The 12,647-nt window shown below is 54.0% G+C and overlaps 1 protein-coding gene across 3 annotated transcripts in view; it reads left to right on the top strand.

Moving 5' to 3' along the window:
- Positions 1-4,723: 4,723 nt before the first annotated feature.
- UROC1 (urocanate hydratase 1) overlaps positions 4,724-12,647 on the top strand; it is a 41,181-nt gene continuing 33,257 nt past the window's right edge. For 2 of the 3 annotated variants that reach the window (XR_015726581.1, XM_045812346.2), the window contains exon 1: positions 4,724-4,873. Coding sequence is in view for 1 of the 3 variants with exons in the window: in XM_045812346.2 (XP_045668302.1) it covers positions 4,748-4,873 (126 nt within the window). In the remaining 2 variants the exon portion in view is untranslated. Of the gene's footprint in view, positions 4,874-5,329; positions 5,557-12,647 lie in introns of all 3 variants that reach the window. The other variant, XM_045812348.2, reaches the window with a different exon arrangement.

The following is a 12,647-nucleotide window of genomic DNA, read 5'->3' as shown; positions in this document are numbered from 1 at the left end:
CCCTGTGGGGTGGGTAGACGAGGGAGCAGGTCTGACGGTAGTGCCTTGCTGCCCAGAAGTCAGGCTAACAGGGAACCAAGGGTGCAGCTGATCTGTGTGCAGGTGTGTGTGTGCGCCTGAGTCAACACTGAGCGGTGTGAGTGTGTGGGATCGGGTGCTGCTGCGAAGTACAGCTTTAGAGCTGCTCTTGAAAAATCCTGTTCCAAACCCTGCAGGTGCCACTTAACCACTGTGTGAGATCAGGAAATTTGCCTAACCTCTCTGTGCCCCAATTCCCTGTACAATGGATCAGTGAGTGCCATCTAAATCCTGGATGTTACTGATGAATTAATTTATTTTTACAGTTACTGCCTGTTTCTGGCAAAAGACTGGTTTCTCTTACAGTGGTGATAAAAAAGTTCCTTCCTATTACATTGACGTTTTAAAGGTCTATTTAAGGAAACATATTAAGTAAATAATAGTTCTGCTGGCTTAAAGATATGGCTCCAAATGGTGATGATAGGTCTCAGATGGCAGAGAAGTGGGAAACAGCTCACAGATAAAACCAGAAGCTCATTATTATGGCTTTCCGGATGACCTGGACAGAGAGCCTTGGGATACATCCAGCTCAGCCCCAATCTGGGCTCAGGCAGGGCTGCTGCTGCTGCTCCAAGGATTTCCAGTCATCCGCATGCCCAGTGGGTCCCAAATCTCATCTACACATGCATTCCAGACACTCCCCCCACGCCCCCGCATTCTCTGTAAGGGGTCCCAGCCTCGGGGTCCTTAGGGCAGGAGTCTTGGTCTCCTGGGCTGCCACCTGGTGGCCAAAGTGGAGAACAACGTCCCAGCCTCTATGCCTGCGGAGAAAATTCCTGGAGACCTGATCCCTGGAGGCCCATGGGGGTGCCTCAGTGTGGGGTCTTGGGATGAGGGGGTTGAATATGCTTTGCCAGAGGCCCAGGGCCTCAGTTATCTTCCCTAAGAAGACGGCTTCTGCAGCCTCTGTCCTCTCAAAGGGGCTCACCTTTATTCATTTAGCAGATACTGAATTACCCACTCCGGAGGTTGAAGGGGGGTTCCAGGGGAGAGAACAAGATAGGCTCTTTGCCCTTATGGAATTTATATTATAGAATGGGGAGGGGATAGAAAACAGGAATAAATATGTAAGATCACGCCAGGTGGTAAATTGTGCAATAAAGAGAATAAAGCAGGATAAGGGGTGGGAATAACGTAGACTGCACATAGGGAGCGAGGGTGGTAGGGGCCGCCTCGGGGAGGATGTGACGCCTGAGCAGATGTGAGTCAGGTGAGGAGGAGCCACACAGGTATGTGGAGGAGGACATTTCCAGGCAGAGCACCAGCCCTTGCTGAGGCCCTGATGCGATGTGCCAGTTAACTATTAACTAACAATTTGCCCTAAAATTTAGCAGCTTAAAACAACCATTTAAATTTTGCTCCCAAGAAAGGCAATTATCATGATTTGACTCATTTGTGGAATTTAAGAAACAAAACAGAGGAACATAGGGAATGGGAGGGGAAAAATAAAGTAAGACAAAATCAGAGAGGGAAACAAACCATAATTAACTCTAGGAAACAAACCGAGCACTGCTGGAGGGGAGGTGGGTGGGGGTTGGGGTAACTGGGTGATGGGCGTTAAGGAAGGCACTTGATGTCATGAGCACTGGGTGTTATATGCAACTGATGAATGACTAAACTCTATCTCTGAAACTAATAATACACTATATGTTAATTGATTTCAAATAAAATAAAATTTTTAAAAAAATAAATTTTGCTCACCATTTTGTGGGTCAAGATTTGGGGAAGGGGCCAAATTCAATGGTTCTCACTCGGGGTCTCATTCTACTGCATCAGATGGCAGCTGGGACTGGCCTTCTGGAGGCTGGCTGGGGTTGGCCATCCCTGATGGCTCCCTCATGCGCCAGAGCTCAGCTGGGCGGTTGACCTCAGCACCTCCACCTGGCACGCCCCAGCCTGGGACCCCAGGGTACTTGGGCTGCTCCGCAGAGTCTCAGGCTTCCTTCTGTTGGTTACCGAATAACCACTAAGTTTGGCCCAGACTCAGGAGGCAAGACCATACCCCGGCATCACTTGGAGAAGCACCCAAGCAAGGATTTGCTGGCATGTTTGAAAACCACCCTGGTGTGAACAAGGAGCAGCAAGGAGGCTCTGGGGTCGACAAGAGTGGATGGAGCAGTCAGAGAGGCAGACAGGGAGTCCACATCCCCAGAGTATCCTGGGCCACACGTGGATTATTCTAAGCAATCTGCAGGTGTGTTGCTAATCGACTGGAGGTGGCTGGGAGAAGGTGGGGGACCAGGAGAGAGGCTGGGCGCTATCTCTGGGAGAGAAGATGGGCATGGACCAGGGTGGGGTGGTGTCAGGGTCCAGGGTATATTTTCATATTAGAGGGGTTGGGTCAGGGTGGTTCAGGGTAAGGTCCCCAGGGTGGCAGAGTGGATGGAGGAAAGGAGGGGAAGCTGGGACCAGGCTGATGGTTCAAGAGACAGAAGTCCTGCCTTGCTCAGGAAGCCAGCCGGATACTGCAGAGATTGGGGTCCACTATGGCCTGGACTGGGGGTGCCAGGCAGGCAGGGCTGGGCTATGTGGTGCTGGTCACCAAGCATTGTTAGGAGGAGAGGCTGGCTAGGACAGAAGCAGCCACTGGGGGCAACCAGAGGGGAAACTGAGGCAGGCACTTGCTGGCTAGAGAGAGGCCACATCAAGCACCAGGGAGGCACGTACTGAGCAAAACTGGGTTTGGCTGTAGTGCCTGCCTGCCTTTCTTTACTCTCTATTAGATTAAATTTTTTATTTATTTGGTTTGTCCATGGAGCAAAATTCAAAACCACCAGAGGCTTTTTCAATTGAGGTGAAATTTACATACCATCAAATTAATCATTTTAAAGTGTACAGTTCAGTGGCATTTAGTACATTGCCAATGTTGAAAGTGCCAGAGTTTTACAGTGAGGTCTCCTTCCCTCCCCCGTTCTTTGTAGTGTACACACACACACACACACTTTCTCTTTGTTTTCTGTACTACGTACATTGCTCTGTTGCTTACTTTCTGATACTGGCAACAATTGGAAAACTAACAATACCTAGCAGATGTTTTTTCTGTGACAGGCACCAAGACCTTTACGTGTGTTCTCACTAATTCCTTGGACGCATCCCATGAGGTAGGTACTATTACTACGTTCATTTTACAAATGAGGGAACCGAAGCACAGGAAGGCTGAGTAGCTTACCCCAAAGACACACAGCTAGTGAGTTGTACAGCCAGTCTGGCATAGGTAACATTCATGGCCGCCTCATCCTTTTACATAGCTTGTATGATGTTTTAAAATGAAGTTATTTATTTTGCAGTTCTTGTAGACTCAGGTTGTAGGAAACAACCCCGTGCGCCCCGTTCTCCCATTGGTAACATCTTGCAGAACTGCAGCACAGTATCACAACTAGGACGTTGGCGTGCATGAAATCCACCCATCTTGTTCGCCACGGTGTTTAAAACCATATTTTAATTGATTGCAAGCATTTCAAAATGAGATCTCACAAAAACTGATTTCTGGCTTGCCTTGAGCCATCAGATGAGGTCTGCCAGGGAGACTGCAAGAGTGGCCGGAGGGTGTATAGAGCCAGAGCCCTGAGTTCTGCGGGTTCTGATTCTAGCACCACCAGTGACCAGCTGTGTGGCCTCAGACAGTTCCCACCACCTCTCTCCACCTCAGTGTCCACATCCATAGAATGGGACAGTGAACTCCACAGGGCCAATGAGGGGACAAAGCGAACTGCATCACGTGATATGCTCCGAAGCGTCCGCACTTAGAAGATGTCTGTTGTTTTCCCCTTGCCTCGTGCGATACTGCACTGGGTGCTTACACAACCCATCTGTGCCTCCTGCAGCCTGAGTGGTGAATTACCACCCACTTATGTAGATTGGGACACGGCCCAAGGCCACGGGGCCGGTCAGGAGCTGAGCTGGAATAACACCCAGGTGTGTTGCTTTCCCAGGACCACCAGGATTCTCCTGCGGTCACTTCCTGGCTGTGTGAGACTTGGGCCTCAGTTTCCCCATCCGTAGCACAGGACTGATTAGGAGCACTTTCTTGCAAAGTTGTTAATGAAATTGAGGATGAGAGCCATCTCCAGGTGGGCTCTTCACAGCTTTGGGAAGGGGATGAAGCAGTGTGTACCTCATTGGGAGTCAAGGAAGGTACACCTGCTGCTGGGGGGGGCTTCTGCCATGCCCCCCCACAGGTGGCAGGGAGGAGGGGCACAAGGAGCACTGCCGGCCTTCTGCGCAGACCCTGCCTTCTGTGCCAACTTCAGTATCACGTGGTTCCCCATCATCAAGATGCAAACCCAATGTTACCCGCCTGGGGTAAGACCGCGAAAGCAAACCCCAACATGAGAGCCCCACCAGCTCTCCAAAGCTTGTCCCAGAAAACACAACCCCTCAAGGCCAACCCCGCACTAACATGAAAAACAGACCCCTATGTAGTCTCCCCTGCATGAAGCCTGCCTCTGCCCAGAGCACCGCCCTCACCTCAGGTCAACACTGCAGGCAGCCAGGCTAGGGGCCAATGACCCAATGACTTACACATGGCTCCTTCTGCAGACCCTGGGCCCAATGAGGGGCTGGAGGAGGTGGCTGTGGCGCGGGAGGTCCCCGCCCAGCTGGACCATGACTGCCAGGTCTCTGCCTGGCCTCCCCACAGAGCTGGCCTCCGTTTCAGTCTCAGCCAGACATGTCCAGCCTCCAGGCACTATGCTCCGGCCTGCCGCTGCGGCCACTGCCAGAGAACCGGGGCCGCTGGGCTGGGGTGCCGCACGCACCGGTCAGGACCCCTGGCCTCAGCCCCGCTGAGGAGCAGGTAAGAAGTCGGACCCCATTCTCGCTGGGCCTTTTGCTGTCTGGGTGCCCTCTAGGCGGTCTGGGTGGGCATTTCCTATCCCTGCTGTTTCTTCGGGAGCTGCAGCTTCTCAACTCAACCTGCCACCCCTGCCGCCCGGAGCTCCCGAGGGGGCGTCGATGGGACAGGGGGATCCAACGTGTTCCACACTCGGCCCACCTACTTCCTCACTCTCTCCCCAACGGCCATCCTTGGGTGCAAGGTTAGGTACCCATTGCCGATGAGGATCCTGAGGCTCAAGGTCACTCAGCGAGGAAGCAGGGGCTCTGGCTGCCTCCAGTCGGAGGAGTGAAGCCGGGGCGAAGTGCCCCAAAGCACAGCAGCGCGGTGTACCCTCCTGCCCAGACACGCACGCGACTGTGAACCTACGACATCAGCCCTGGTTTTCTCCTGTGTCCCTCCGCCCAAATCTTGCAGTGAGTCTGCGGCAGCAAGGCTAGTGGGGGCGCGAAGGTGCTGGTGAGAACTGGACAGAAGCCGGGTGTCCCCATCGTGGCCCACAGCCCCGAGAGCCGGCCGGCGACGGCCCGGGACTGGGGGCGCTCCAGCCAGCACCCCAGCTGACCGTCTGGGAGCGCACTTGTCTCCCTCGTAAGCTGGGGGGTTAATTACACCACGCGGTAGTGGAGGCCCGATGAAATGAAGTAAGTGGCACGGTTATATCAACAGTATTCTCCTTTTCCTTTACTCAGAATTACTAGAGAATTTCAGGAACAGTGTTTGGGGGGGGTAATAGAAAATGTAAGTAAGCACGAACAGTAAAAAAGGAATCGCACAGCCCACCCCAGATAAAGACTGCTGCGCTTCAGCGGCTGCCCCCTAAACTTTCCACCCGGCGCTGCTCACAAAGTGGGGGCGGGGAGCTGGGGGATATGCGGGGCGCTGGGGGGGGGGGGTGGGGGCGGGGCTGGGCGGAGCGGGAGCAGGGGAAGGGTGGGGGCGGGGTGCTGGGGGTGAGGGGTATTGCTGGGGGCGGGGCTGGGCGGAGCGGGGGCAGGAGAACGGTGGGGGCGGGGTGCTGGGGGTGAGGGGTATTGCTGGGGGCGGGGCTGGGCGGAGCGGGAGCAGGAGAACGGTGGGGGCGAGGTGCTGGGGGTGAGGGGTATTGCTGGGGGCGGGGCTGGGCGGAGCGGAGGCAGGGGAAGGGTGGGGGCGAGGTGCTGGGGGTGAGGGGTATTGCTGGGGGCGGGGCTGGGCGGAGCGGAGGCAGGGGAAGGGTGGGGGCGAGGTGCTGGGGGTGAGGGGTATTGCTGGGGGCGGGGCTGGGCGGAGCGGGAGCAGGAGAACGGTGGGGGCGAGGTGCTGGGGGTGAGGGGTCTTGCTGGGGGCGGGGCTCTGGGGCGGGGCTGGGCGGAGCGGCGGCAGGGGAAGGGTGGGGGCGAGGTACTGGGGGTGAGGGGTATTGCTGGGGGCGGGGCGCTGGGGCGGGGCTGGGCGGAGCGGAGGCAGGGGAAGGGTGGGGGCGAGGTGCTGGGGGTGAGGGGTATTGCTGGGGGCGGGGCTGGGCGGAGCGGAGGCAGGGGAAGGGTGGGGGCGAGGTGCTGGGGGTGAGGGGTATTGCTGGGGGCGGGGCTGGGCGGAGCGGGAGCAGGAGAACGGTGGGGGCGAGGTGCTGGGGGTGAGGGGTCTTGCTGGGGGCGGGGCTCTGGGGCGGGGCTGGGCGGAGCGGCGGCAGGGGAAGGGTGGGGGCGAGGTACTGGGGGTGAGGGGTATTGCTGGGGGCGGGGCGCTGGGGCGGGGCTGGGCGGAGCGGAGGCAGGGGAAGGGTGGGGGCGGGGCGCTGGGGGGTGAGGGGTATTGCTGGGGGCGGGGCGCTGGGGCGGGGCTGGGCGGAGCGGGGGCTGGAGAAGGGTGGAGGCGGAGTGCTGGGGGTGAGGGGTATTGCTGGGGGCGGGGCGCTGGGGCGGGGCTGGGCGGAGCGGGGGCTGGAGAAGGGTGGGGGCGAGGTACTGGGGTTGAGGGGTATTGCTGGGGGCGGGGCGCTGGGGCGGGGCTGGGCGGAGGGGAGGCAGGGGAAGGGTGGGGGCGAGGTGCTGGGGGGTGAGGGGTATTGCTGGGGGCGGGGCGCTGGGGCGGGGCTGGGCGGAGCGGAGGCAGGGGAAGGGTGGGGGCGGGGCGCTGGGGGGTGAGGGGTATTGCTGGGGGCGGGGCGCTGGGGCGGGGCTGGGCGGAGGGGAGGCAGGGGAAGGGTGGGGGCGGGGCGCTGGGTCTGCTCTGCCCCAGCTCAACTACGTCAAGGTAGTCATTAAAGATTCCTCCCCCTGGGTCACCTCCCCGCTGGGCGCCAAGGCCTCGACCTTTGACCTTGAGGGCCTGGAGGACTCTGCCAGCTGCCCATCTCAGGTGATACTTTTATGGCTGTGTGATGGCCTCTTGTCCTGGGAGAAGGGCACTGGGGAGCTGAGGAGCTGGGTCACCTCAGCTTTGCCCTGCGTATGTCGCCATTTGCTTGAAGGACACAAAACCCCTGGAGTAGGGGCTACTTGCAGGTCTGGGAGTTTGGGCTGTTGAAGCCCCTAAACCTTCCCTGGGGTGTCAGGGTCAGCCAGCCTTCAGCTGGTGCCTGTGAAACTGAGAGAGATGTATGTTGACCTCTGCCCTGACCCTCCTTTCTGCTAATACTTGGTCTTTGACCCCAGTTCCTGACACAAAGATCCTAAATTCTTTGGAATTTCCTGGGTGATAGGAGCCTCTTTTGTGCTAAGGAAGCCACTGTGGGTGGGCTCCTAGATGGGGGCTGGTCACCGAAAAGACCATTCCATGCTTAGAAACTTGGAACTTTGGGCCCCACCCCCCATTCTCTAGAGAGATGAGAGGGGTGGGAAATTGAGTTAATAATCCATCATGACTTGTGCTGAAGCCTCCATAAAAAAATCCCTTAACCAGAGGGTTCAGAGAGCTGGGTTGCTGAGCCCACGGAAGTGCTGGGGCAGGTGTGGTGCCCCAAAAGGGCATGGAAACTCCACGCGCCTTCCCCAGACCTTGCCTTGTGTACCGCTTTGTCTGGTTGGCCATCTGTATCCTTTCTCATGTGCTTTATTATATTATAAACCGGTAGACATGTTTCTCTGAGTTCTGTGAGCTGCTCTAGCAAATTAGGAACCCAGCGAAGGAGGGTGTGGGAGCCCTGATCCGTAGCTGGTTGGTCAGAAGCACAGGTGCAAGCCTGGGATGTGCGCCCGGGCATCTGAGGTGGGAGCGGCAGTCTTGGGGACGCAGTGTGTTAGCGCCGGTGCGAGCTGACTCCAGGTAGATGGTGTCAGACCTGAACTGAATCTTGGGCGCCCCAGCTGGTGTGGAGAATTGGTCATGTGGGGAAATCCCTCAAACCAGTCCCAGGAGGGTCCTGTGGGAGAACACTCCCCTTAGAGGAGAAGCGCGAGAGTCTTCTCCTTGCCAGTCCCACACCCAGTGACTTCATCAGCACCTCGCTTTATACTTTTCCTTCAGCTTGTTTTCGATTTTTTAAAAATTTAAACATGTTTCTTTGGTTACTGACGTAAACTTTCCAGGTACTTCTATAAGATAAGGAAGTCAAGTATTGTAATCGTGGAAGTTCCCCACTTCTCCTCCTGAGTCACTGTGGCCATTTTTTGGGCATATCCTTCCACACACATTCTACATACATACAAAATGTGTATGTGTCCTTTTTAAGAATATAGACGCATTCTATACACGTCAGTTTTTTTAGGTGTTCATTATGGGTGAGTTTCGAGTCGTCCCGTTCTTGTAACTGTTGCGCAGTATTTCATTACTTGGGTGTGCTTCACTCTTTGTTCTTCTTTAAGTACATTTCTCTGTGTAAATATAGAGTATGGGCTGGTTATAATTTTAGTCAGTGTATTCTCAGCACAAACACAGGACAGCTATAGTGCCGAGGGAAATTCTCGTCACCTAACAGGAGCAGTTGCTCTACTAGAAATGTCTCTAGTACCTCCTGGTGCCTATGCAATCGCGCTTCGTGACCTTTCCCCCAAATCCTGCCCCACCTGCAGGGGCTGTTCTGGACATCAGATACGAAGACCTGAAGACCTCCCACCTGTGTCCATCTCCCCAGCACTAATAACACTATCTTGAGCTTCTTAAGAGTGGAACTCTGTTGGGTTCATTCCTGGGTCTTGGGTGACACCAGTACGTGTTTGTTGAATGAAAAGGCAAGAGTCTGTGCTAAGTGCCCCAACCAAATCCTACAAGAGTTTAGTAGGCAGGAGAAACCTAGGAGGGCCTCTTGGAGGAGGTGGTCTTGGCAACACGAGCAAGGTTCTTAGATGGGAAATCCAAGAAGGAAGACCATTTGGAGACAAAGGGAGGCAGTGAGTGAAAATGCAGAGATGGGTCTGTCCAACGTATCGTGGGGGTGAAGGAGGCCCTGTGTAGGTCCAAGCTGGCTGTGGAGCTTGGAGAGTCAGGCCCAGCCAAATTTTTGAGGACCCTGAAAGCCAAGAGCAGTGTGGACTTTATCAGATAAGTAATGGGGAGCCCCTGAGGGTTTCTGGGTAGGGGCATGACCTGCTGCTTAACAGTACTCCCCACAAAGAGTATAAAGTTTTCTACAGATTTCCTACAAGGGCAGGGTGGGCAAGAGGCCCAACTAGAAGAAAGAATTGGCAGCATGGAGGGCCATGAGTGTGGGAAATGATTATTTTGATGGCTGGCATTCCCACGGTACATATATGTGCCAGACCCTGTTGAGTTGGTTGCCAAGACAGCCCTATGACACGTGTGCTGTTATTGTGCTCATTTTCCAGAAGAGGAGACTGACGTTCGGGGAGGTGAAGCGTGCATGTGCCGCATAGCCACCCCTCTGGGGTAGACTGAGATCTGAAGGGCTGGAGCACTGTAGCCGCAGCCTCTGCAGAGGCTGCCCTACCCCCTGCTAGCAAGGGCCTGAGCCACAATTTAGACCCAGGAGGTCTGGCTCCAGTTCGGGCCAGAGCTGGCCTAATGAAGCCTGACGACTGGGGGCGAGGACTGGGGTGATTCAAACAGGACCATGCCAGGTGGATCATGGCCGTCAGTTCTGACAGAAAGAGTGACAAACACTTAACAGGTGGGCGAGTTTGGTCCCACCGGCACACTGCCAGGTTAGAACGGAAGGAAGTGCTAAGCCGAATTCTCTCCCTCTCTCCCTCTCTCCCTCTGCGCGCTCTCTCTTTCTCTCTCTCTCTCTCTCTCACGCACCTGTTCTGTGAGCTAAACAAAGTCACAGGCTGGTACCCTTTTAGGATCAGCCACCACCTAGGAAAGATTCGCTTATGCAGAAGTAACGCTGCTCCCAAGACAGGATTCTGTCACCATCTATTACTTTCCTAGGGCTCTGCTGTAATAAATCTGCACAAATGGAGTGACTTCACAACAGCACCAATGTGTCCTCCTACAGTTGCGCGTGTCAGAAATCTGAAATGGGTCTCTGTGGGCCACACGCAGAGCAAGCAACACTAACGCGTGTGCAAGGATATTGAGATCGTGCTGGTTCTTTTGCTCCTCATTGAGTCTCGTGATTCCCATTTTGGGGGCACAAATATTACACATGAGATGGTCCTGGTTTATGTTTACATGTCTCAAAAGTTTGTAATATATTTTCAGCAGCATTAAATATAATGTAAAATATCGAGTGAAAAAATATGTGCAGCAGGGCTGCATTCCTTCTGAAGGCTCCAGGGGGTGGGGGTGGATCTCTTTCCTTGCCTTTTCTAGCTTCTAGAGGCTGTCTGCTTGTTTTGGTTCGTGGCCTCATCCTGTCTTCCATCTTCAAAGCCAGCTGCATAGCCAAATTCAAATCTCTTTTTCTGACTCAGATCCTCCTGCCTCCCTCTTGCGAGGACTCTGGTCTCGGGCTGAGCTGGGTAATTCAGGATAATCTCCCATCTTCAAATCCCTAATCACATCTGCAAAAATCACATCTCTTTTGCCTTGTACTTTAACATATTCACAGATTCCGGGAAATAGAATGCAGACATCTTTGGGGGCCATTTTTCTGCCCACCACACCATCAGGCATCCAGAATTCTCCAACCTGATGACTGAACCCGGGACATTTTATGAATTAATCCTCTGGCCCTAAGGGAACAGGCCACTGAGTTTGTTAGATTTGTTGGCCTATTAAGGCCAGGTGGGAGTGAAGGGTTGTCTAGAATATTCTTTCCAATTTATGTGTCTTGAATACATCTGATTTCATCAATAAGAATCCCCTTAGAACATGCATTATATGAATAGTGGGCCATAATTTCACCAAAGCTAATCCACCTCTGACCTTCTTTTTTTAAAAGATTTTATTTATTTATTTGAAAGAGAAGGAGAGAGAGAGAGAGAGAGAGGGAGCACGAGCAGGGCGAGGGGCAGAGGGAGAGGGAGAAGCAGTCTCCCTCCTGAGCACGGAACCCCCAGTGGGGCTCGATCCCAGGACCCTGGGATCATGACCTGAGCCGAAGGCAGACGCTTAACCGACTGAGCCCCCCAGGTGCCCTGACCTCTGACATTTTCCATGCTGCATAGCAGACCCTCCGGTGTAGACTGAGATTTGGAGAACTGAAGTGCTTGTAGTCGCACCCTGTGATTAGCATGCCAGCTGACCACCTAGAGTCTGAGTTGCCAAGCGGGGTGCCTGCTGGCTCTCCCTGTGGGTGTTGTGACATCTTAAAATAACCCGAAGACCTCTAAACAAGGAAGCTACAAAGCCGGGTTGAGGGGGAAGCAAGAAATACCCCTTAGGTTCTGGTTTAGGGGTCTTTAAAGGAGCAGGTGAGTAGAGGCACTGTGTGCTGGACAGTGTGCATTATCTCATCTAATCCTTCCAACGTCACAGGTGAGTAGACCACGCCAAGAGATGAGGAGACTGAGGCAGGGTGCCCAGCCCGAGTGCACACAGTAGCTGGCAGAGCCAGGGGCAGGCTCAGCTGTCCCCTGCTTCTCAGGGGCTGCCAGCCCTGTCGCCCACCCAGCCTTTCCTCGCTGAGCCTCCTCTGCTGAGGTTCCCAGGGTCCACAGGGGCACCTGGGCTCCCCCGTAGGCCTGCCTCAGGCCTGTGGCGGGATCGTGGGTAGACACATCCTGTCTGAGCGCCATTTTCTCGTCTTAATGCTGAGAGCTGCTCCCAGTCGGAGACTTGAAATATTGAATCCAGGCCGGTAAACAGATATTTACTGCATGTCTGTTGGATAACCGTAGACATAGGGGATAAAGTTATCAAACAAAAATATAATAGAAGACAATGTTCCTGAATTAAGTAAAAACATGAACTTGTTGATAAAAAGATACAGTTTATCCTGGAAAGAAAAAATGAAAATTTGATGTAGAATAGTTGACATTAAGACATGTCTAGACTAAATTAGTGAATTTCAGGGATAAAGAAATATCAGTGGTCATAAGATGGAAATCTTCTACAAGGGGAAATATGGCACCCAGAGCTTTTGTGATGCATTTAGGATTCGGGAACTTGCCAGAATCCCCTTTACATGTACGGCATACATGCATTCTTCCTTCAGAACAGGCTGAATCTCGTACAGCCTTTAAAGACATTTCGAAGAATGGCCGAGTCCTTTCTATCAACTGATACATTTTAAAAATCATAGAATTTGACAAGGTTGAGTCCAGGAGCTCAGTAAGATTGAGTTGAGGCCCGGTAGTGAAGCCGGCCCTGCTGTGAGGACAGCGGGTTCCCACTGTGCTGCGCCCTCTTAACAGGTTGTGAAATCTGCGTAGGGAGTTGCAATCAATATTTATTAGACAATGGGATA

This window comes from Ursus americanus, chromosome 14 (assembly GCF_024610735.1).
Source record: "Ursus americanus isolate L20-20 chromosome 14, mUrsAme1.1.p, whole genome shotgun sequence".
In the NCBI taxonomy this organism is placed as follows: domain Eukaryota; kingdom Metazoa; phylum Chordata; class Mammalia; order Carnivora; family Ursidae; genus Ursus; species Ursus americanus.
This window is presented reverse-complemented; position numbering and strand designations above follow the sequence as displayed.